At 39.4% G+C, this 25,377-nt stretch overlaps 2 protein-coding genes, 1 long non-coding RNA gene and 1 pseudogene across 6 annotated transcripts in view; 3 read left to right on the plus strand and 1 right to left on the minus strand.

The window, feature by feature from the left end:
* Window positions 1-422: 422 nt before the first annotated feature.
* On the minus strand, window positions 423-997 carry LOC5567175 (enhancer of yellow 2 transcription factor). Its single transcript, XM_001651555.2, has 2 exons — window positions 810-997; window positions 423-740 (listed from the first exon to the last, which is right to left on the minus strand). The coding sequence occupies exons 1-2, from the start codon at window positions 863-865 to the stop codon at window positions 518-520; spliced, it is 279 nt and encodes a 92-aa protein (XP_001651605.1). The 5' UTR covers window positions 866-997; the 3' UTR covers window positions 423-517.
* Window positions 998-2,135: 1,138 nt separating this feature from the next.
* On the plus strand, window positions 2,136-3,303 carry LOC110678052. The gene is made up of 2 exons (XR_002501424.1): window positions 2,136-2,760; window positions 2,850-3,303. It is a non-coding gene; the product is annotated as an uncharacterized LOC110678052 (long non-coding RNA).
* A 5,124-nt stretch (window positions 3,304-8,427) lies between these two features.
* On the plus strand, window positions 8,428-8,902 carry LOC5567247 (annotated as a pseudogene).
* A 3,679-nt stretch (window positions 8,903-12,581) lies between these two features.
* LOC5567249 (protein unzipped) overlaps window positions 12,582-25,377 on the plus strand; it is a 340,182-nt gene continuing 327,386 nt past the window's right edge. For all 4 annotated transcript variants that reach the window (XM_021850549.1, XM_021850551.1, XM_001651552.2 and 1 more), the window contains exon 1: window positions 12,582-12,992. The gene's annotated coding sequence lies outside the window, so the exon portion shown is untranslated. The remainder of the gene's footprint in view (window positions 12,993-25,377) is intronic.

A 25,377-nucleotide genomic window follows, 5' to 3' on the forward strand; every position in this document is an offset into this window, starting at 1 on the left:
TGAATATCATTTTCCCAAAATTTGAAGTGATTTGGACGAAATTTGGTTGTGCACACGCCATTTGAAGTTTATATGGATATTACAATGGAAAAGCCAAACTTTTTGTGTTATGACCTCTTACTGCTCGTAATAATAATCAATGGAAAAGTGAGCAAACTCTACTCATTTGGAATCTTCTACAACTTTGCCGAAGACCACATTTTTATGGGACGTGCGTGAGGGGTCATGCACAAATTACGTCACGCTCCAAGGGGGGGGGAGGCGTTCGAGCCAAGCGTGACAAGCCTTACAAAAATTTCGGAGGACTCATACAAAAAGTGTGACAAAGGGGGGGAGGGGGTCGAAAAAGTTGAAATTTAGCGTGACATAATTTGTGTACCATCCCTGAGGATAATTTGGGATTATTGATAACAAAGTCGAAATCATGCTGAAAAGATCATTCAAATACCTACACTCTTATAATAAATTTATTTCATCGTCATGCCCTCAAAACATCCTTCAATAACCTAAGCACTACCTAAATATCGATACCCTCCTGCTGGACCAGGATGGTTTTGATCTTCTGGAGCAATTCCTTCTTGACGGTGTCCGGTATGAGGGCACGGGCCTTTGGCGTCACTTGCTGCACCAGGGCGTCACAGTTGATGGAATCCTGTTCCTTGATGGCTTCCCGGCACAGCAATCGCACCTGGTCGCTCCATCCGCAAGCGTTCAATCGGAGACGCAGTAGATCCTTGAGTCTGTGCGAGGCGGGAACAAGAGGGTTAGCTTTTCTCCATTCACGGATCTTGTATGCGGCTGGTACTTACTTTGACCGGTCGCCTTGCAGTATGGTTGTTTGATCTACGCTTTTGGTGAAAGTCATGATTGATATTTATTCTATAGCACACAACTCTGAGAAATAAATTAATTCTTTCAGGGCGACGAGATTGAGCAGTTTCCTGTTGGTCCAGCAGCGATAGATGCTCTTTTGTTTTGATCCAAACGAACAGAGCTTTCAGCGGCTTTCAAAACTTCAAGAAGTTATGCTGTCAGTTTATTCACAGCACAGTCGTCAAGGGCATCTCCATCAGGGATGATTTGAAGTTATTTTAAAATATTATATAATATTATACAATTCAAATTGAATATTTAAATTCGGAATTGTGAATAAAAGTGCGTCAAAAAAATGCTCAATATTATACAATTCAAATTGAATATTTAAATTCGGAATTGTGAATAAAAGTGCGTCAAAAAAATCTCATGCTGAATATTATGATTTGCTTTGATAGATGGATTATTGAGAAAGTAATATCGCACTTCGAAAGTCATAAAAAAGTGGCTCCAAATTATATGTTTCCATGCAAATGGATACACACTTAATCGCGGTTTCTCTGTTCGGTAATTTTTATTACGGAGTTCACACCGCAAACTAACAAAAAATACCGATATGTATTTCAGTTAACTCATTCGCAACTACTGATGTTCAGTTATGGTTGTCTTGTTTGAACTGAAGTCGGTAATTGAAAGTACTGAATTACTGCAAAATTTGAAATTTACGGTAAAAGTTCAGTAATAATTAAAAGTCAGTAAAGAGTAAGTACCGAATCTTCAGTAATAAATATTCTTTACTGAGATTTCCAGAAAACATGATAGAAGCATTGAGTCAACTGTCAAACGAAAATATTCTTCATTCGACCTTCATGACGATGGTGATTTGTCTCCTAATACAGCGGGGATTCGCTGGTTGGAACACAACTGCCTTCCATCTAACGAACCCGACCCGTTAGTTGGAAAGACTGACAGCTGGTGAAAATGCTCCAGACTAACGCATCTGGAGCGCTAATCGTCACGAAACGCACATATACATACACATTTGTTCTATATATGGAGATTTCAATGCGACGGTTGTCAGACGTCAAAGTTTGTTTGACATCTTCTCCTGACATTCGAGTGCTTTTTAGTTGGAATTTTTTCCAACCAGCGAACATCCAACCATCGAGTCATTCCATGTAGCGGACCCCCAACGAGCGAATCCCCACTGTAGACCATTTCCGTCAAAAACAATTATTGGCTCAGAAGCTTTCAATTAATTTACTGAACAAACTTTTCTAAGGAACCCATATGTTCTGAAGCCTCTAACTATTGAAAAACAATGAAAAACTGGCGGCACGCTACTTGACCCTACGGTCCCCTACGATTTATTTTTTTCATGATTTTCGTCAGACCCCTTTTTCCCCTATGGTTTTACGATGACTTTGAGGTGAATTTTTGATCAGCTGATCAGCTAAATTGACAGATGAGTGGTCATTTGTATGTTTATGTTTACGTTCGGACCTAATCACCTCCGGAAGTTCCATAGTCTAGTTTCTTGAAATGATGAGCCTCCAGCGGAGAAACCCGGAGACTCCGGAAGGAGTAGATGGATACAGAACCGGAACAGAATGAAGCCGGTGAGCCGCCGGTAGAGGAGTTTGAAACAGTGGCTGCTGAAGTGAAATATGAAGCTGCTCCCGATACAGCTGCAAAACTCAATCAACAAACTGTTCAAATATTCTGAATGAGTGCTGAATACCAAGGCAGTAATATGATTGACAATGGTAGTGATCAACATTCCACAAACCCGCGAAAATCAACCAACTGCCCAACTTGAAAAGCAGCCACCAAGAGCAGCTAACTCGGAAGCCCACGACGAGCCCCACAATCGGAAGTTTCACCACGCTTAAGAGATTCCGGCCATCAATACATACTACGGCTGTGATGGCACTTGCCAAAAGAATGGTAAGTTTATTTGCAATGGAAACTTAAAATTATACTCATACCACTCACTGTATTTATACTAAGTACAAACTTCTGTTCTTATCTTTCAGCCTTCAACTCGTGCTCCTCCTGCCAAATTCTGCTTAGAGAACCGGCAACGAAGCTAAATCGTTTTCGCCCTTTCATTGCCTAGCAGACTCGAAACCCACTGATCCCGAAATCATCGGAAATACATCACGAGACACTTTTCGATGCTGGACAAGTTGAGGATTAGTAGAAACCATTCAATGTCATACTGAAACCGAAATCCCTAGATGAATCATTCCGTTCGTCGAGCAAGATTACAACGGACGGAGTGTACCGCATCATTAAGAAAAGGCGAAACAAACTTTAACAGGATCTTTGGTAAATAATGTTCGAACATGAACCTGTAGTGAAGACTAAATGACTTAAGCATTCTACATAAAGAACGTAGGAGCATGTAAGGTTAAGAAGACAAGATCCTTCATCAATTTTTGAATGTATCTGTTCTAAAGTAATGCATAAAACCTGTTGTTAAAATTATTTATGTTATTAGTGCCATCGTTTGCAGTACACCACAAAGAGTTTGAACTCTATCCGAAAATTGAAGAAACGCGAGAATCTCATACTCCACCAGAAATTTTCAAGTGATTAAAACGGGAACCTTCAAGGTATTCTGGGGATGATTCTATGGGTTCCAAACTTGCAGAGTAGTTTCAATGAAAGTTCTTTAAAGAGCCCGAGAGAGTTTTTAAATAAAATCTACTACTTTCGATTTTTTTACGAGATTAATTATAGTACCGTGAAACTAGGAGAGTGAAATATTAGACTTCAAAACTTAATTCACGTAGTTCAATTGAGATGATAATTATTTTAACCATTTAGTTCAAAGAATGATAATATTTGATCTGAAACAGTTGACAAAGCTTATAAACTATCTTAATTAATTGATTTTTAAGGTAATGTTTGGTGATGTAATCCCCAAAATATATTTTTTTACTATTTAATATTTGAAATTTAACAAAATCAAGTGTTTGAAAACGGCCGATAACTTTACAGATATGTAGCACTTTTTAAAATTGTGTTTATAATTCAAGAGAAATCAGAATCAGATCTCATAAAATTTTAGTAAATTCTCCCTAACTCGATATTTTGTATCTCGATATCGAGAAACATAGTAAAAATTAGTTTTCATGGCTACTTCGATGGTCTCTTGGATCGCATTTGCACTGGTTATAACTCGAAACCTCCCTAACTTTATGGTCCCTTCAATATCAAATTATTGAGAATTGAATGTATTAGTTTCAGCACCATAGCACTATACTTTCAAAAAAACTTAGGAAGTCGTAAAAGGTAAAACTGTGGTATCATCGATGAAAATTTTGGTGTTTGTTCTAACAAATGGAAAATTAGTAATCACATTCAAATAAAATACATTATTTAGAAGTTAGTATTTTAAAATGAGAATGTACTGTTGAATTGAAACACACTGGTATCAATGTGTGACATAAAATTTCAATATAATTTACAACCATATAAAATTTTGGATAGTTAACAATATAGGTACGTTAAACAATTTTCAAAGAAATTAAAACTTTTTTGTATTTTTTTTAAATGTATTAATATTTGAAGAAATTATGGTTTTTGAAACAAAATTGCATCTGTAAAAAAGCAAAACAAGAAGCATCGTTTAAAAGCAGTTATTTTACAAAAAAAAAGTTCAAGGTTATTTAGGAAATAGGTTGCTTGCATCCACAGGCGGTCGTGAAAAAGAAAATCAATCTAAGAGTTTGGGAAGGAGTTTCGAGAGGAATTCAAAACGTTGACGAGAATCCTTTGAAGATTTCATTTGTTTTTCTCAACTGATTCCAAGTGGAAATGCTCTATGAATTCGAGAGGAATTGTTTTGAAAGTACTAGGTATAGAAATATCTACAGAAATTTATTGATATTATTCTAAATTCGGACGTTGAGTTATAGGATTAGAGTTTCAAAGTTATTTCAAAAATATACTGGAATATATACAATAATAATAAGCTCAACTCGCCGTAAAAGCTATTGGTAACCATGTGTGTAGCTCGTTATTTCTGAGCATTTGAATGAATTTTCATGTTATTTAATAACGCTATGGGGAAGAAAGGATCAACATCTTCCAGCCCGTGATGTTGGTTTGGATGCTATTTCTTTCATTTGCTCAGAAACAACGAGCTACGCTCGTGGTTACCAATGGCTTTTAGGGCGCTATCTCAGACTATGCGAGAATTGTAATTAGTTATGGAATGCTTGTCTGGAGTTTCAGGAGCCATCTCTCTAGACCAGTGTTGACCAGACTCATTTCCCCGAAATTCGAATTGTGAAGCCATGAACTGTTATAACTGTGCGTTGTATTCCTGAGATGGAGGGGGAGGTGGTTGGGCTTGAGTGTTGCACATGGGATCCGACAGTTTCGATCTCGGTGGGCCGCAATTCAAGTTTCGGTGAAATGATTCGCACTCACTCACTCACTCATTTCATTTCACCGAAACTAGAATTGTGGCTCTCTGGGATCAAAATTGATCGATTTTGTGTGCAGTACTCAAGCTTAACCATCTGCTTTTCTATCTTAGGAGGATAGAGCATGGTTGTAGTAGTTCGTGGCTTCGTAGTTCGGAAAATGTTATTTTCGGGGAAATGAGTCGTAACAACACTGCTCTAGACCACAGTTTTGATCTGTATTTCCGAGCGATTTGCATACTAGGAGTCTTCTTAACCGAATACCTCTTAACGGTCGCAGTCAGCACGAAAAAGGCATTCTGAAGTAAAACCTTTTTTACTTCAACAACGATCTGCTGCTTGGCCCCGTCCAGGAAGTTGAACTCTGTTGGCAAGAATCCATCAAATAGTTGTACATCAGCGACTTCGGCTTAGGAGCACTTGAAGTAGAACTCGGACATGATGCGTCCGGACATGAAGGCTGTATTGGCACACAAACAAGTCCGGTGGGGATATCGAGGACACCATGAATTAATAAATAAGATGATCGCAGATGGTTTGTTGGCTTTAAACTTCCGGACATAACACCTCGACCATGTTGAACATAAAATTCCTTAACCACATCTCTTTTCGGAAAGTAAAGCCAGATTAATGGGAATCTTTGGGGCGTCCGTTTTCCGGTTTAGTACCGGAAAGTGTTCACTATAGGTTTGGCCAAATAGATGAAGCGAGTATTTTATTTGATACAGATCGCTGGAACCGGAGAATGATCACTAGCTTCGTTCAGTGCTGCTGCCGGCTGCGTCTAAGATCTCAGTTCTGACGTTCACACTTGAAACTGCACAGATTGGCCTCATAAACACATGAGCTGCGACCAGCTTACTTTCCGACGTGATCTTATTTGGGATTGATGCCTCCAAAAATCCAGGCGACGGCTGGGAACAGATATTCACGCCTTGTTGTGATGCGATATTTACATTTCTCGATTTTACGTTTCAAAATGTAAATAACAGCTGAGCATAGGGCTACCAGTTTAGAAATTATTTCACCACTCTTAGGGTTGCCATTTTCGTTCCGCATGTCTCAAAAAGTGGTGAAATAGGGTAACGTATATAACTTGGACATGCATATAATTTGGACAGGCTGCTTGTTCTATGCTCATTTACAATGAGATGATGAGGAATTTATGTACGGAAAATCATGTATTGCATTATTAATAAACTATGCTACTTATTAATGATGGCCAATTTCATAACAATTACAAATTAGCTTCAAAAATACCAAAATTGTAAATTGTATCAAAAGAACACCTGTGAAACCTACGAATGCAAGAGGATGTACGTTTCAAGAACATACTTTAAACGCAATAATAGCGCTCAGAATAGGCATTCATAAAAAGTTTAAAGGCGGCAATATGATAAAATATGTCTAAAATTGAAGCTAAGTTCATCTAAAATCTTAACATAAGTATATAAGGCATAAATCAGGTGGTGTCCAAAATAGATAACGGTTTTTGTTCAGTTGATATAATTTGGCCATCTGATGAAACGCACTGGAATGTCGCATGCATGCATACTTGCAGGCGTATTTCGTGGATCTGATGATATTTGCTTGCATTAAATGAAATTATTGATTATCACCAATATACACATTCAATAAGCGAAAAAATGCATAAGTCACATGTAAACTCTTCAAACATTATGATATGATCGTCCTTTTATGAAACCATTGAATAGATAGTGAGATAACGCCCCTGTCCAAATTATATTCAAATGAAGGTGTCCAAAATGTATATTTGATGTCCGAAATGTATAACAGACAGGCAATTCAAAAACGCTATTTTAGCACCTATTGCTACAGTTTGTAAGCTTTTTCTCTCCAGAAACTCAAAAAACAATGATACATTAAGCATATAAGTATTATAACGTAATAAAATATTAGTATCTAAGGCAGTTAATCGATCGCCGTTTCCAGACATATCCTTAGCCTGTCCAAAATACATAATTTACCCTAGTCAATTTTTAAAAATTCGTCAAAAATTCAAAAATGATTAGAATGAAAAAATACCGACAAATATGTAAGCTAGAAATGAAAGTCTATCTAGAAAAAATATAAAACAGGGGTGTTAGGTCCGACGGAAATGGTCTATTGGTAGAAAATACCCTTTTTTCATTTTCAATAATTGCGTTTCGGTTACTGATAAGTAAGTATTTCCTCCGACGAACAATTCCTGGTTTAGACATCGTGGAATTTGATCGACCTGCTGTTTTGTGTTGATATGCGGTTTCTACAGCAGATGGAGTTTGGAAATGCACTTGATGTTGCGGATTTTCGGGGAGCTACAGCAAGTTCAACAACATAGGTGACCGATCCTACTGTGCAAGTTGAAAAGGCTGAGAACAGAAAATGCGTCAAAAATATTCAACTTTCTGTTAAAGACAACAACTCATCCAAAATGCAATTATCGAAAATGATGGAGGTGGGAAAGAGAATGAAGGAAAATGATAGATATGCATGAATATGTGGGGGTTATGAAACAATAATAAGGGAGTAACCGAATCTTTACTAGTACTGAAAAGATCAGTAAATCTAAAGTAAACAAAAACTTAAATTACCGAGTAAATCAGTAAAACGAAAAAAAAGGATTACTGCTGTTCAAAAACCCAGTAAAAAATTACCGACTTCGGTAATCAAAACTGAGTGCGGTAAAAACTACCATTTTAGGGGGTCCATGGGCCGATGCACGAGTTCACTAATTTGACGTTTGAGCGGTGCCGAATTCACTGGTTTCCATGGTCACATAAATAACACGGCACCGCTAAAACGTCAAATAGTGAACCCGTGCATTGGTCCATAGCGAAGTGACTCGCGACGCGACGAAGTTGGTCAAAAATCGAATTTCGCACGTTGGTTCATCCATTTTTAGTCGCGAAGCAGTATATCAAAATCAGTAGCTGCATTCCCATGCCTCCCCCAATTTATATCATATGTATCTGAATTTAATATTCCCAACGTTACACAATTAAAGTATCTGCCACCGCCTGGCATCGAACTCACGATCTCTGCATCCACAAGTCTTGACGTTGTCCTTGCTGCCACCACAGTATATATCGAAGACAAAGAAAACACACCGTTTTGTTCTACATCGAAAACGGTTCATAGAATATTATCTATAATGACGGTAAAAGATGTTATAGCCACGCTTACATCACTTCATCAGGCTGTAAAAGGATGTGAAACGTCAAACGCAATGTTTACATCCAACAGGCTGTGTAGATTTGCGATCGAGTGAAACTGCTGCTGAAAAGAGTGCGCGATGACTTTCGGTGATTATCCGGCGGAGTACAACCCGAAGATCCACGGACCATACGATCCTGTCCATTACTACGGCAAGCCGGGTACGCCAGGTGAAGTTGATTGAATGGTTACTTGGTTCGCCAACGTGACAAAAACCCAAAGCTGCCGCTGGAGCCGTGAGCCGTGCCTTTTGGAGATGGCAACACAAATATTGGAAACCCAAACGGATGGGAATTGCCCCGTTCTTCCAGGTCATCGTCGGCGGAATGGTGTTCTCCTATGCCATCAACTGCGGCAAACGGAAGCACCACAGGAACTACAAGTACCATTAAACGAAGGCACCCTGGAAGCAGGGCAGTGAGAAGCGGAACCTATCCACAATACATTATAAAAGCGCTGTCCGCGGAGAATAATTTTGGTAGGATCCGGAGGGTGGTTCCGGCTTGTGGAAGATAGCAATAGGGTCCTAAAGCCCTGTCCCAATTTTAGTGCCAAACGCTTAAGTTAAGGCCAATAACACATGTTTACTCAATTTTCTAACGTTTTCCGTTGATTTGAGTCCAAAAAACATTTTTTTTAGATTTTGTCACACCCCTTGGCTTAAACTCAAATTTTGGGTGCATTTTGTTTTCCGTGTCCCTTCCGAAATGTCAGATAGGAATAACCCCAGTGTTAAAACTAAAACCCCTGTGGTGTTTTTGTCGACTAAGCGAACGTCAAACATGATCTTAAGTGTCAAGGTTCATTTATGGACCCAATTTTTAAATTAAAGTTTAAACATGATATAGCCGTTGTTTGAGCGGGAAAAATTGCTAAAGTAGTTGCAGTGAAATGCTCTTTCGTGTCATTGAATAAAAACAAGATTTCATTAAAAATTTTAGGACCCAATTAGGCATATATTGGCAGACAGATGCTGGCATTGTGAAAAGCTACTTATTTTGTTCGGAGTGTAAATTACATAATTCACACGAAAAATAAAATGTGAAAATCTAGGAAATTTCGTTTTTCTGTTAAATGATGGTGACTGCTCCTGAATTCATTCTTCGAAAATTAAGTATGAGGTTAATAGAATTGCAATAGATGCGTCACAAGTTGTTGTTTTACAGCTTACAGTTGTATATTCGCTGTATAACTAACGTTAAAGCGCTTCTTAATTATATATTGAGCAGCATAACAAATCATATTGTATAGAAGCAGCCGGAATAATGATGGGAACTTTTATTTCACATAATTGGGTTGCTACGTTTTACGGTGTTGAGTAACAGCTTAGTGAAAGCAGCAAAAGCGATAACTGACGAAGTTTATTCAGCTAATATTTATAGCTGCAAATTGTTTGCGATACAGCTGTAATTACGCTAATAGTTCCATTTTTGACAGCTTTCAATCTTTGCTGCGTTCGCTGCTTTAATTCAACTATTATACAGCACGAAGCAAATAATCTTGGCTTAAAGCGCTAAAATTGTTAGTTGGGCCGTTAGGTACCATTGGTACTTACCCTGAATTTTTATGAATTGCTTCTACTAAAACGTGCTAATTTACAATCAGAACTAGTCTGAAACTGAAATTTTTTGATATTGTTTATACATTTTTTCCGCTGTAGTTGATTATGATAAGTAGTTGAAGGTACTATGCGTTTTGTCATACATCCATGGTTATCCAAACTAAAACGTAGTGAAAGCGACAAAATACATGTTTACTTCAGCTTTAAATTGACATAGTAGAATTAAGAAAACGGTAATGGTTTGCAATACCACACATTTTTTATCAGTGTGCCCACATAAACCAGAACCGTACTGGTACAATTTACCAAACTATCCACAACCACTAACGACAATATCTAACCCGTTTCCTGTAACATCCAAAATAACAATAAACCGACACTACCGCAAACGACTTTTACAGTTCGGTAAATGGTAAATGGGAAAATAACAATGTGGGCAGGGATTGAATCCTGAGAAAATTGAGAGAATCTCTCACGTATCGCTCTCTGTAACTATCATAACATGCTGCACATTATGAGAGACTGTTTATCGTACACTGCAACAACTTTGATCAGATTGGGGGGATAGTAGTGCATGATAAAACCCATCTAAACATGCTCCAAACCTGGGGGCACTATTGCTATTTTAAGTTTGTGGATTGTTCATCATGCCAGTAAAGAAAAACACCTATCCCAACGGTAAACAAACGAGAAAAATTGATTTTATCATCGCTCTCTCTTTGGGGCTCTCGCTCGTTGATTCCATTTATCAGACTTGTTACACCTTACGATACAATGACGATCGTGGACCGCAACAGATGGGATGTTTTTCTTTGCTTGCTTTGATCGTGCTTCATACTCAAATGAGAGCGAATTCTGCAATTCCTGAATGTGGGGAATAGGCGGTTAAGTTATGTAACCATTCAAAAACGACGATTTTCTCGAACAAAATTTGTCGTGGATGGTTTGCCAAAGGGTGGGTAAACCATCCATTTTTTGCCAAATCTAATGTTGGGCAAACAGTTGAGAAATTGTTTAACCATATTTATTTATTGAATTCAAATAATGTATGTGTAATTGTGGGCTTATGATACTTTATGGTATTTTAAACGTATGCTGAACTGTTCTATTACATTTATACCATTAAAAAAAGAACGGGGATATTTCTTAGAAGAGGCAATGAAACAAGTAAATAAGTGTGGAAAAACTTCGTTTCCGAAAACCTATGGAATCACGATTGATCACAAATAACTTGTTATCACTTCATAAACATTTTTTTTTGTTTGAAATGAGTTCAGCCCACACGCACTACTTGTTTCATTATTCAGTATTGAAAATGATCAACTAGAATTGTAGAACTAAAACTATTATTATTCATGATTAAATCACTAGCATTTTAATGTAGGAGCTCGGGACACTGGTTTGATAAGGTGCAATCCAAGCTGCGCGGCATCATCATCATTCCGTCCCGGTTCTTCGGGTTCTTCCACTTATCATCGTTCCGACCGAAGCAAACACGGCAGCTGTTTTCTGGAGAGAAACAAACAGATGCACATTACATGATGATTCATGGGATCAAACTTGGGATCAGATAACTTACCAACACTTCCGGATCCGGTTCTAATAACATGATATGTTTTTCATTTCAATGAAAAAACGACTATAAACTAGCAGGAGCAGAAATAACAAACTCTTGATGTTTTTTATTTTTCTATTTTTCAGACAGCGTGAAAACAAACACGCATGGAAAATTCAACAGAGAGTATTATAAAAATTTTACACAGTAGTTATTTTTTTGTTTTTTTAGGATTTTACATCTTCTATAAAAAAAAAAACAAAATAGCAGTGCTTGTTTTAATATTGTTATCACGGGTGAGGAGAAATCTATTTTTTTTCTACAAAATTTGGAACTTCTATAAAATATACTGTGAATTTTATCACGTTGTAAATTTTCTAGCGTGTATCGCTTCTACTGTTTGCCCAACTGTTGCTTAAATGTAGTTTATAGTTAAATATTCATGTGTTTGTGTTGCACAAAAAGAAACAAAAACCATTCCCCAGAAGGTAGATTTATGTTGATACTGTTTCCCACGACTTTCAACTTCATATCATTCAAAAATATAAGTACAAAATACTAAATTGTAACAATTTGCAATGGCTTTGATAAAACGTTATTTATTGTTTAGAGTTTGAGGTGTCAAAATGTTCGACATAAATGCAACAGTTTGTGATATTTTAACCGTATCAATTACATGCAGCTTATTGTTCGGAAACAAAGGCAAATTGTATTTTTCTATGCGGGTGGGCCTGATTTCGATAGTCCATTTGCCTGAGTGTTTGCCTAGGATGACAAACCCCCGACACATCACGGTAAAAGCTGTAAGTTTAGCAACTGCCGTCAAACCCCGAGCATGCGTGGAAAGCTCCGACAGGAGTTCGGCTTTTTCCCGAACCTCAACTGAATCGTGTCGTCTCGTCGTGTTCGATGATTGTCGTCGGGACGCCCTCAATGATCATTGATGATTCCGTCCGGCTCGACGCTCGTCGACTCGTTTGGCCGCCAACCGCAAAAGCATTCAGTTTCGAACGGGACTTCTGAGCGATCACAGGTGTTGTGTTTGAGTGAAGAAGAGGATAAGGTAGTCTGTCGATTGTGTGTTTCAGTGACTAGATATCTAGGTACTAGGAGGGCTGAAGAAGTACAGGGACTGCATTAGCAATCCGCTATTTTGGCGTTGATGCGCGTTTGATGATCCAAGGAAGGAGAGCGAAGTGTGCAGCATTCGAAGGATTCGATTCGCGCGCGCTAATCATTTTTCGTTTTGTGTTGGCTGCTGTTTTTTGAATCGTGTTTTGTGCTGAGTGCAACTCTAACAGGATTTACTGGCAGATAGTAGTTGTTGGAGTCAACAGCGGTGTTCCTGTGGATAGTGTGGTTTTGTTGGGAGATTGATCCGGAGATTAATCCGCAACTGGATATAAAGGTGTGTTGAAGAGCCGTTTTTTTGTGCCAAAAATATCAAATCAACCGAGGCAGTGTGAGTGATCGTGTTTCATCACAGAGCATGGAGTTGTGTTTCGCTGACGCCAAACTTTTCTGTTTTGCACAATGTGTTAAGCCGAGTTCTATGGGTAATTTCTGGGAACGTGGGGGTGGACAACAGGCAAAGCTAAGGATAACTCGAGAAGTGTGGGCTGGTGGCGAGGCGTGAGTGGGTGTGGAAGATTAGCAAGGAGCCGCACAATAAAGCAAAGGAGTCCGTGTACGGGTGGGATGGGGGAGGGGTGATAGAACGGAAGGAAGTAAAACTGCGAACCAGAAGGGGACCTCTGCCTAGCGAAGGAAGAATACGTGTGTCATCGTCGTCGGTTCTCTCGGTAGCTCGTGCGTATGTGTGTGGGTTGATGTGGGGGATCGGGGGAAGAGTGTGAAACGGTACAGTTTTACGTGAAATAATGCGAGATTGAGTACTTTAATTGAAAGATGGGATTTGAAATTCTTCGCATTTTTTCTATTCCTTATTTAGGGGAAATTTGACATACTGTGGATACATTGGACTAATTGCAGTCTACAATTATGAAATTTGTGACAAAACTCTGGTGATCGTTTCACAAACATTCAAAAAGACAATTTACACCGTCTTCAGCACATAGGCTGCACAGACTGAACAATCACTAACATTAGGCAACGGACAATACGAAACACCCAGTAGCCCAGCGATGAATTTTTCGTTCGACGAAAAGTTTTCACCGACTGGAGCGGGAATCGAACCCACACCCCATGGCACATTACGCCTAAACGACTGACGCCGCTAACCGCAAGGCCATCAACCATTGAATACAGAAATAAACATAAATGTATACGAACAGTTTACCTCAAAGAAATGTTGCGAAATTCTTAAAGAAAGACTAGGAGCGGCTTCTAAATGAATTACTTCTGAATCCCTTGAAGGAATTTATTGTCGTTATTAGCTGTGGATCCCCGGAGAACGTTCTGGCGGAATAACTAGGGAAATCTTTTAAGAATCCTTCTGCAAAAAATCTGGAGAAATTCCAGTGGACACCATTGTAGAAATTTCTGTGAGAAACTCTAGAAGGGTTCAGGGAGGTTTTCTCCTAATGAAAACCCTTGAAGAATTCTAGAAGTATTCCTCTACAGTAAATCCTGAAGATTTCTTGGAAAAATTCTTAGGGGAGTCCACACACAAACATACGTAACAGCCAAAACAATTTTCAATTCAAAACATAGTCACGTGAACATTTAAGCCAAATGCTAACAATACTCTATTAGGCTAACTGCGAACTAGGTGGCGGTACCGAGCAAACGTCAAAATCGAACAAAAGTTATGCGAGCGCTACGAGTGGCCCGTAGACCAACTACCAAATATTAGAATTGGGCATTATTCTGATGTGCGATGAATATTATTAGAGTGTTTCGTCTGTTTGTCTGTGGGGAGTCTTCGGAAATCGATCTTAAAGGATTTACAGGAATAATCTTTGAAAGAAGTCTTGAATGCATTTCTTCAAGATCGCCTAAAAATACTAGATTATTTTCCTATATAAGTCTTTGGAAATCTGAAGAATCGTGTAGGAATCTAAATGTTGCGACTTTTTAAAGAGTGTTTCAGTGAAACTGGTGACACTGTAATCTGGAAGTCTAATACTTCGTGAATAGTGTATGGTAATCAGTCGGTTGGGAAGTATGTGTCTCTAGAAGTGTTGATTTAGGAACTATCATGTAAGCTATTAATCATGTTATTGGAGTATTTGAAATGAGTTCGAATAAATAATTACAGCATTGAAGCTGATGTAAAGTAAACGCTGCTTTCAATATGTGTTCATCAGACTAGAGACGGCTGCACCCAACACTAAATGAATGCTTGGATTTCCCAAAGGAAAATATGGATGAAGTTCTGGAGTACTAAGTGAAGCAATTTTTGCATAAATTTCTAGAGAAATGCCTAGAACAGAACTTAGAATAACATAATGAATAAATGTGAAAATTCCATGAAGTATTTCTGGAATAATTCTCCATGCAATTCTTGGAAGCATTTTGTAAGAATTTTTGAAAAAATTTCTTGAGTTTTGTTTGTCTATAAAAATTTCTGAAAGTTCTTAACGTAATATTTATATAATAGCTGTTGCTAACTTTGAAGGAGTTCATTAAGGCTTAAGAATCCATCGTTCATTCAGCAGTAATCATCCAAAATTGAAAACCCTTTTATATTCAAATTTACAGCAATCCTAGAAAATCTATCATGGCATTTAAGATAGCAAGTGTTTGGGGTATTCCTTAGCTTTCCGATTGAAAGGGATGCGTGTGGTCGGTACTGTGGTCAATTTATTACTCAAATATAATTTACATTGGATCGATCATATGCTCTTTAATGAGCCTCTAAATGAGATGAGTGTAGCTACTGTGTTTTACATATTGTGAGAATGAGTGGAATGATTTGGAGTGTGAGTGGTATGATTGAGTGATTGAGGAGCATAGCTGTGTTACGCCACACTGCTCCCCCCTTTACCAAAACCTACGGGGAATCTTAACATGACGTCCTGATTTGGTTCTGTATGATGCTGGTTCATCTCGGCTTAGAGCTCGGCTAGATGGAGACGCTGGGTCAATGGTAGTTGCTGCTGGCTGTATTGGTTGCTGTTCGGTAGTTGAGATGTGTGCTGCCTTGAGGCGATCGACGGAGATAGCCTGCTTTTTACCCTTTATCTCAATGATGAACACTTTCTTTTTCCGTCGTAGTACCTTGTAGGGTCCATCGTATGGTGGTGTAAGTGGCGGCTTGATAGCGCCAACTCTGACGAAAACGTGCGAGCAGGCAGCTAACTCTTTCTGGATGTACGGTTGGTGCTTGGAGTGGTTACTCATGGGTGTCGGCCGAAGTTTAGCCATGGTCAACTTGAGATCCATAACCACTTCTGGTGTTAGTGGTTTAGTGGGAACTTCGGAAAAAAATTCTCCAGGCAAACGAAGTGTTGTCCCGTATGTAGCCTCTGCAGATGATGCCTGCAGTTCCTCGCTCAGAGAGGATCTCATACCAAGAAGCACGATCGGCAGCGATTCTGTCCACTTGGTGTTGGAGTGACACATGATCGCGGCCTTTAACTGTCGGTGCGTTCTCTCTATTTGCCCGTTGGCTTGAGGGTGATAGGGCGTCGTCTTCAGGTGAGTGATGCCCAATACTCTTGTAAGTTCGCGAAATAGGTCGGACTCAAATTGCCGACCAAGATCGGTAGTGACTCGGATGGGTACTCCGAATCGTGCGACCCAACCACTAATGAAGGCTCGAGCTACGGTGGCTGCAGTCATATTGGGAATAGGGAGAACCTCTGGCCAACGAGAGAATTTGTCTATTAGTGTTAAGCAGTATACGAACCCGTCAGATGGTGGTAAGGGTCCGATCAAATCCATGTGTACATGAGCGAATCTCTCGATCGGGGTGTTGATCTGCAGTATAGGTGATCTGTTGTGTCTGTGTACCTTCGATTTTTGGCACGGGATGCAATGTGTGACGAATTGCTTGCAATCCCGCCTGAGGGACGGCCAGACGAAACGATCAGCAACTAGACGAACTGTTGCTCGGACTCCAGGGTGTGAGATGTTGTGTAGGCTTGAGATGATCGAGGCACGAAATTCTTTCGGGACAAAAGGTCTGATGGCTGCTGTTGAGATATCACAGTACATGGGTAAGGATGACAAAGGTGATTTGAGTGCCTTGAGTATTAATCCGCTGCCTTGTGGTGGTGATTTCAAATACTGCTGTAACTCGGGATCGTCGTTTTGCTGTGCAGCCATGCAGTCGAAATCGATAGTGGTGGTGATTGAGCTGATTCGGCTTAACATATCAGCAACCTTGTTCGCTTCGCCGGGAACGTGGCGAATATCGGTCGTAAACTCGCTGATGAAACTGAGATGCCGTTGCTGTGTTGGTGTTGCTCGGTCTGAGCGTTGCTGGAAAGCAGTAACGAGAGGCTTGTGGTCTGTATAGATACAGAATTCCCTGGCGGTTATCAGATCTTTGAAGTATTTGACTGCTTCATACATAGCCAAAAGTTCGCGGTCGTACGTACTGGCTCTTTGCTTGGCATCGCTTAGTTTGCGTGAGAAAAATGCCAGTGGTTGTAGGCCGCTTTCATCAAGTTGGTGGAGAACGGCGCCTATTGCAGTTCCAGAGGCATCCACTTCGAGAGCTAGTTTTGCTTCGGGAGATGGATGTGCCAGAAGAGCTGCATGTGCAAGATTGTTTTTGCATTGTTCGAAGGCTTGATTGGTGGATTCGTCCCATTCTAACGGTGTTCGGTCATTTTTCACATTCCCATGGATCATATTTTGCAGGATTCGCTGGTGTTCTGCGGCATGCTGGATGAATCTCCTGTAGAAGTTGATGGTGCCTAGGAAACGTTTCATCTGTTTGGCAGTGCTTGGACGAGGAAAATTTAACACTGCTTCGACTTTCTTCGGGGTTGGTCGTATGCCGTCGGCGGTTATCAGGTGGCCCACAAATTCCACGCTCGGTAATCCGATCTGGCACTTGCTGGGATTGATTACCAGGCCGTTTTCACGTAACCGTTGGAAAACTCTACGAAGGTGTTGTTTGTGTTCTTCTTCGTCCTTCGAGGCAATAATGAAGTCGTCCACATATGGGAAGACGAAGTCAAGATCGCCTAGGATCTCGTGAAGGTGTCTCTGCAAGGTTTGGCCGGCATTACGCAGGCCGAAGGTCATGAATTTGAATTCAAAAAGGCCAAACGGGGTTGTAATCGCTGTTTTGGGGATGTCCTCCGGCGCGACAGGGATCTGATGGTAAGCGCGTTGCAGGTCGATACACGAAAAAATCTTCTTACCGTGTAGAACCGTAGAAAAATCCTGAATGTGCGGAATAGGGTAACGATCGGGAACAGTGATAGCATTCAGTGCCCGATAATCTCCGCAGGGTCTCCACTTACCGTTGCTTTTCCGCACCATGTGCAATGGGCTGGCCCAGCAGCTTTTGGAGGGCTGGCAAATCCCTTGCTCCATCAGGAATTTGAATTCGGCTTTGGCTTCGTTCAATTTGTCCATCGGAAGTCTTCGGGAACGGCAAAAAACTGGCGGGCCTGTAGTGATGATGTGGTGGAGAGTTTTCGTTTGGGTTGGTTGATGACGCATGTTCAACACAGTTATATCCTGAAATTCCTTCAATATTGCGGCAAAGGGATTGTTCACGTTGAAAGTGGAGATGGGAATTGATTCGGAATCTGCTTTGATGGTGTTGATACACAAGCGCGTGGTGTTATCCACTAGTTTGCCGTTTCGCAGATCCACAAGCAAATCATAGTGTTTGAGAAAGTCTGCACCTATTATTGGCGACTTCACATCGGCGATCGTGAAAATCCACTCGAAGGGGCGACGGAGGCCAATGTTAATGGTGAGGCGTTTAGTTCCATAGGTTGGGATCGGGCTTCCATTTGCAGCAAAGAGCTGTCTCGATTTAACAGGGTGGAACTTTTCTCTAGGCGAGGGAGGAATCACGGAAATGTCCGCACCGGTGTCGACGAGGAAGGACTGGGTCGATTTTTGGTCGTGAACGTGGATGCGACGTATGTGCGAGGGGCGGTTCAGATCAAAGCTGGGTTCTTCAGGGATAGATGATTCAAACAGGGGTTTGGGCTTTTCCGTGCAATCAGGGGATCGCACGCACTTTAATTTTTTTCTTGACGAACGTACACAGGGATTTTTCCGTCATAAAAAATGCAGGCAACATTTGGGTTATCGCCTTTTTGTTTCTCACATTTCTTGGCTTGGGCACCATGACGATAGTGGAACCAACAAATCCATCGTCGATTCTTCGGCTGCGATGGCGTCGATGATCTATGGCGTCCAGAGGATCGGCTGTGTGAGCGATTTCGGTTTCGCTGACGATGTTGGAAGTTTCCAGAAAGGACTTGTTCCAAGCGTTGGGATAATGCTTCGATGCGCTGCTCCAGGTCGGCACGCTGCGGGGTAGTAGATGACTGGATTGCCGAAATTTCATTCCTCGGGGCTTCCATGATTTTGTCGGCAACCTTCGCTTGTTCGTCCAGGGTGGCGGTTGGCATGGCGGCGATGATAGAACGCACTGTTGTAGGTAAAGCACGTAACCACAAATTCATCAGCACGCTATCAGTGCATCCTTTCCCGCCAAGTCGACGCATTTCGGACAAAAGGATGCTGGGCTTTTGATCACCGAGTGTGATTCCAGATAGCAAACTGGTTAACCTTTGTGCTTCCGATGGTTGGAAGTGAGCGATCACCGCGGCTTTTAATGTTTCATAGCGATCGTTGTTGTTGGCGTCATTACACTGCGCTATTGTGCTATACACAAACTTGGCGCGCGGACCGAGTGCAACAATGACGGCGTTGAATTTTTGTTTGTCCACTTTCACTTGGTTGACGCTGAAGGCCGCTTCTAAGCACATGAACCAGGTGTCGATGTCATCGGCGTCGAATTCCGGATATCCGATTTTCGCGATTATAGTGGGTTCACTCACTTTGGTCGCGATCGACGACGAACCGGGAAGGCTTTGTTTATCGTCTTCAGACATTGTTCGACGACGGCAAAAAGTTCACACACTAGTGGATTTTGGTTCACAAAAGTGGTCTGAATTTTCGCAAACGCGGCGGATTTTACGAACTTTCTGCTACGGGGCAGAAGAAACTCGCGACTTTATGGTACCGATCACGTCGGGGTCACCAAAATTTGGGGTATTCCTTAGCTTTCCGATTGAAAGGGATGCGTGTGGTCGGTACTGTGGTCAATTTATTACTCAAATATAATTTACATTGGATCGATCATATGCTCTTTAATGAGCCTCTAAATGAGATGAGTGTAGCTACTGTGTTTTACATATTGTGAGAATGAGTGGAATGATTTGGAGTGTGAGTGGTATGATTGAGTGATTGAGGAGCATAGCTGTGTTACGCCACAAGTGTAATATAATATTAGATTATCTTGAAAATTTTGAGCAAAAATAACTGGATTTTAATACAGTAAACTCATGATTATATCACGGATCCAAAAATTTTTTACGTGGTATACCGAAGAGTGATATAATGAAAATTTATTGTTCGAAGTATATCATTTTCATGGAAATTTGAGCTTTATGTTGCAGAAATAGAGCTAATAAAATGAAAAGCACCTAACATATGGGTTAAACAGATACATGTTGGTTGTTCAAGGTTATTTTTCAATGTAAAATGTATGAACTTTATACAATTATTGTGGCGTGATCGAGAGTGATATATCGAAACGATATCAAAACGAGCAGTGATAAAATCGAAAAACTACTGTATTTGTTAAACGATCATGGTTATTTTCCTCTTAAGGATTCCTAAGAAACATAGCTGGAGTAATTTAACTAGGCATGTTGTTAAGAAAATCTAAATGAATTTCTTAAATGACCTTGAACACCGGACAAACCGGACTAACATACGTTAGACTTAACATACGTTAAGAAAACCATCAGATCTGATTTTTTGATAGTATTTTAATACAGATGCATCTTCAAGTAGATAAGTTCCTTTATAAAAGTAACTAACGCAAATATTTTCATTTTCAAATGCCTGGGATACGTTTACCTGAAACTATTAAAAAACACTTAGTCCATTCTGTCTGAACACCGACCAAATAATCTCTAGAGGAATTTGTGGGAAGTCACCGATTGAATCACTGCAGAAATTCCTGGAAGAAATACATGAGAAATCTTTGGATAAATTCGTAAGTAATTGTTTGAATAACGTAAAGAGAAACTCCTTTTGTAATTTCTATGTTATAAATTTTAAAGAAATGCTTGAAGGAATTGTAGGGGGGTTTCGGAAGAATTCTTTAAGCTATCTTTCCAGAAAGTTAACTGTGCAAGAATTCCTCATTAATAGTTCATTAGTAATTTGTAATAATGGTGTTGGCGGCGTACAGGTTGAATACTACATAAGAGTTTCAAACGATCATTGTCCTTGATTTTGTGAGAATTCTGTCATTAATTCACCAAGAACGCTGTTCAATTTTCTTTGGGAATACTTCGGGTACTTCCAATAGTTCTGTGTGATTCATTTCCAGGATTAAATAAAAAATACCCTTCTTTTTCAAATGATGATTTTGTGAGAACTCTGTCGATAATTCATTAAGAATACTGTTCAATTTTCTTCGGGAATACTACAAAAAATTCTGTGTGAATCACTTCCAGGATTTCATAAAAAACTCTTTTAGGATTCTTTCCAGCTTATAATCCATTTCGCATTTTTGGCAACATTTTGAACTATATCACTTCAAACTAGATTTATGTGTGCAACAGTTGTAAAAGTTGTTTGAATTCCATGGGAGACTGCAAGGAAGAACGTTTAAAATCCTGCATCGAAGTACAGTCACCTCACAGTTATATCAACTAAGGGTAATTTTTCAGAGCAAAATATGATTACAAATCATGATGACGGTGTAGAAACCGAAATTACCTTCTAGGCGCTGTAGAATATAGTTGTTTTTCCACAATTATTAACCAAAAAGTGTCGTTTTTTATGAAAATTTGAAACGCTGTCCATCCCACAGATGTGGATCAGTGGGATCATCCCTATTATAGATCAAATTTACTTATATTATGGATCAGAACACTACATACGCAATAAATTTGCAAGTTAAACGAATGGTGTTCCAGACCGACCCTTATTCCTCAATCTGGTTGATTTTTGTGTGTATAATTTATTTCTAATATTCATGGCAGCCAATTCAGATTGGTAAGTGGATTGAATTTCTATCACCGAACTCTTCGGATTATTACTATGTTTGTTTGTTGGAATTGATTTGAAGTTCACTGCCCGTCGTAAAATAAATAAAAAGAACAAACAAACGTTGTGCTTTTATTTGTATTGAAGTTCCTTTGTAAAACACTCATATCATCTAGTTTGTCCACAAACAAAAAAATGCGCATAATTTGAATCAAAATTATCCCTACCAGGTTTTGACTGTCTGAACAATTTGCCACATACACTAGTTTCTTATCTTATGAAAATCTTGCCTGCCTGAACAACTTTTTCAAGGGCATCGACGATTTAATGCAGGGGTTCTCAACCGGTGGTCCGCGAAGCCATTGACCGCAAGTGTCATTTCTCCTGACTGGTGAATGAATGTGAGAAATCTTAAATCTGATTTGGTTTTAAGAAAACGACCCAGTTTCAAATTGTTGATCTGTGAAGTATTTTCAGATATAAATCTATTTTGTTTCTTTCAACTGTGAAAATACTTGGAAATACCTTCAATGTGATCCTGTCAGTTAAAAATTGAACGTCAGCTATAATTACTCAACATCTATTCAAATTCTACCCAGTGAGTTCTTGAAAATTCAAAACAATGATAATTCCGGGAGATATCCTTAGGAAATTTGTGAAATATTTGTGGCATAATACTTGGTAGATTTTGCCAGTTTACTGATGGGATCCAAGGTTTTCGGATATTCCCCGACGATTTTTTTTAAATCCTCCAAACAACAGATAGTTGGCTTCAAAGGCACCCACAAGATCTGCAATTAACTCCTGAGAATATGTTTGACGATTTATTAGCGGAACTAGGAACATTTGCATGTGAAGTATTTTATTCTTTGCATTTCTGATTCACTTCGACGGGGTTTTTTTTTTCAACTGTTGAGCTCATATTGGTCACAAATTCTTTGTTTTCAAACGCTTGTTATTGCCAAGTTTCAGACGATTCGGCCGAGAAAATTTCTCCCGTCAAAGTAAATCCAGGAAATGCAAAAGTTCTTTACTTTATTCTGAACCGTATATAAATGCGGCTTTCTATTGTTCCTACTTGCCCTGCATGAATTGTTGAATGTTATCAAGAACCTTTTGTGGAAGTTAATTGTCGTATTATTGGAAAAATACTAGGTAGATTCTTAAGGCTAAGTAGCCCGTCATTCGTTTTGAATAGCCATGTTGATTTTGCAGCTTGCAATTTCCAAGTGATAAAATTCAGTCATCGTAAGTAGTATTGATTCAGAAAAGTACCACTACTTGCCCTTACATGCAGAAAGTATGCTGATACTTTTTCAGCTATGTCAGTGCAAAATCAAGTGATTTTCTTTGATTTGCAATCGTTAAACGTATTAGCCACAATCATCGATGCCCAGTACAAATTTCAATGACGGCCTACTTCGCCTTAAATCAATTCTTTGTGGACTCATTCGAAGAATCACAGCAGGATTCTAGCATTGACGATTTCTTAAGATCTGTTGTGGATTCAGGCATGATTTGTAGGAGTGCCTGCCCAGTACATCTGATAACTCTTCAATATTCATATTGTGTATTTCGTACAACACAGTTGAGAAAACCTCTCCTTTTGTTCTCAGCGACAACGTGGTGCTTTTAGCGATGATCAACCGCGTGACGAGCGGAAAGATAAATCATTTTGAGAGATTCGATATTTCCATAAACATTGGTTTTAACAACATCCATCTTTAGGGGTCCGCAAGATGTTTGTAAAGGTTCAAAGGGGGTCGCGGCTCCGAAAAGGTTGAGAACCACTTAATGTATGGAGATTATGCGATGGAAAAGTTAGTTAAAATAAAATTAGGGTATCCATTAGATAAATTAGTTTGATCACAATAGAGGAAAATATAGCCGCCTTAAAATCTTAAAATGGTTGATTTCAACCGTCTAAACCACCCGTCTAAATCACCCAAGATGCCAGCGTTCTAGCTCATCAGAATTTAAAAAAAAAGTTATAAGCGCCACCGGAATAGAATCTGAACACATCTACATCCTAGATTTTTTACTAAAACCTAACCACATGAACATCAATAAACACAGCTTATCAGCCATGACGTGTGAATGCAATTGTTACTAGTGCCTCATAGCGGATGGATCCATTATCAGATTTTTCACTGATAAGTTATTCCTTCCATAATATTCATAATAATATCATCATAATCTTAGCAGGATCATTAGCTAGACAAATAAAAGATATCATTACCGTCGCCAATCACATTTTTAACTGACAGTTGCCGAAAACAACAACCTTTTAGCTCTTCAGGATCTCGAGATACAGAAAGTTGAATGGACTTTGTTACAAGCGCCCTTTAGAGAATAAATTCCCAAACAAATATGTTACCGCCAGATAGTTCTTGATCTGCTAAACCAGTTCGCTGAAGACTCCAACCTTCTAGCGTAGGTTTGAAGAAAATGGTTTATTAGCGTCACCTACCGGAAGAATTCCCAAACAGATTTTGAACTGCCAGGTAGCCCTCATTCTACTGAAATTTTTTTACCGAAAACACCAACCTTTCAGCTCATCAGGATTTAGAGATATAGAAAATTGCATACAAATGTTTCTAGCGCCACCTAGCGGATGATTTTTAACTGCTAGGTAGCCCTCATTATACTGAAAAAACGTTGCCGAAAACATCAACCTTTTAGCTTATCAGAATCCTGAGATATCCGTTGAAGGGATGATGTGGCCAATTTTGGTACCCCAAGATAATCCGAAATAATTCCGGAACCATCTGGACCACAATTCCAAAAATATCAGACTTAGAAAAACTAGAATTTCAGACAATTTCAGCAAAATCCATAAAAAAAAACAACAAAGTTTTACAGGTTTTATTGTGTTTTTTAACATGTAAAAGTATGCTGGCTGGATGAAGTATAAATAAAAAAGTGTGTACCTAACCCCAAAAAAGTGTGTACCTAACCAAAAATATTCTTGCAAAAAACGTTACGGAAGGGGAGGAGAGAATTTGATTTTAGTGTGACGTAATAAATGGACGGTGCCGTAGACATTAGATAACAACATATTTTGCTGGAAATAATTCTAAAAGTAAGTCCCAAGATTCCAACAGGACTGTGTTTTAATCCTCTAATCTAATCATGTGGATTATAAATCCATAAATTACTTAGAAAATAGCGGTAATCCACAGCAATTGTAAAAAAAACGTAAGAGAAGTTCTCTGAGCTGTATACCAGAAATTCCTTCATGTATTTAGCTTAGTATAGCATCGTAGCATTAACGACTGTACAAATAGTGGGTGGCTGTACAATGCTCAACTCTATCGGTTTTGAGAAATTTATATATATGTAGTGTCCAAAAAAACGTTTGGAATGAACGTCCTTTTCTAAATAATAGAACAAGCATCACATTGTGGGGATTCAAGGATTTGACTAATTAAAAGTGAATCACCTCTATTATCCTTCACTACAGAGTGGACCCTAAGAACTTCCGTCCCACGCACTATTTCGACACTACTGTACGTTGTGTGTGCCCGCGCTACAGTTGTTGTTGTTTGTGTGTTCGGCTTCGTCGTCGTCGAAAAGGATGGTGGAGCGCAAAAAATCGATACAGCGTGTTTGCAATTTTG

Source organism: Aedes aegypti, chromosome 3 (assembly GCF_002204515.2).
Source record: "Aedes aegypti strain LVP_AGWG chromosome 3, AaegL5.0 Primary Assembly, whole genome shotgun sequence".
Classification (NCBI taxonomy): Eukaryota; Metazoa; Arthropoda; class Insecta; order Diptera; family Culicidae; genus Aedes; species Aedes aegypti.

What these genes read in the sequence shown, in the direction of transcription:
- LOC5567175 (XM_001651555.2), bottom strand. Translation starts at nt 865, where the DNA reads ATGACTTTCACCAAAAGCGTAGATCAAACAACCATACTGCAAGGCGAC. An exon ending in CTGCAAGGCGACCGGTCAAA is followed by an intron (nt 741 to 809) that starts GTAAGTACCAGC and finishes CGCCTCGCACAG; the next exon opens with ACTCAAGGATCTACTGCGTC.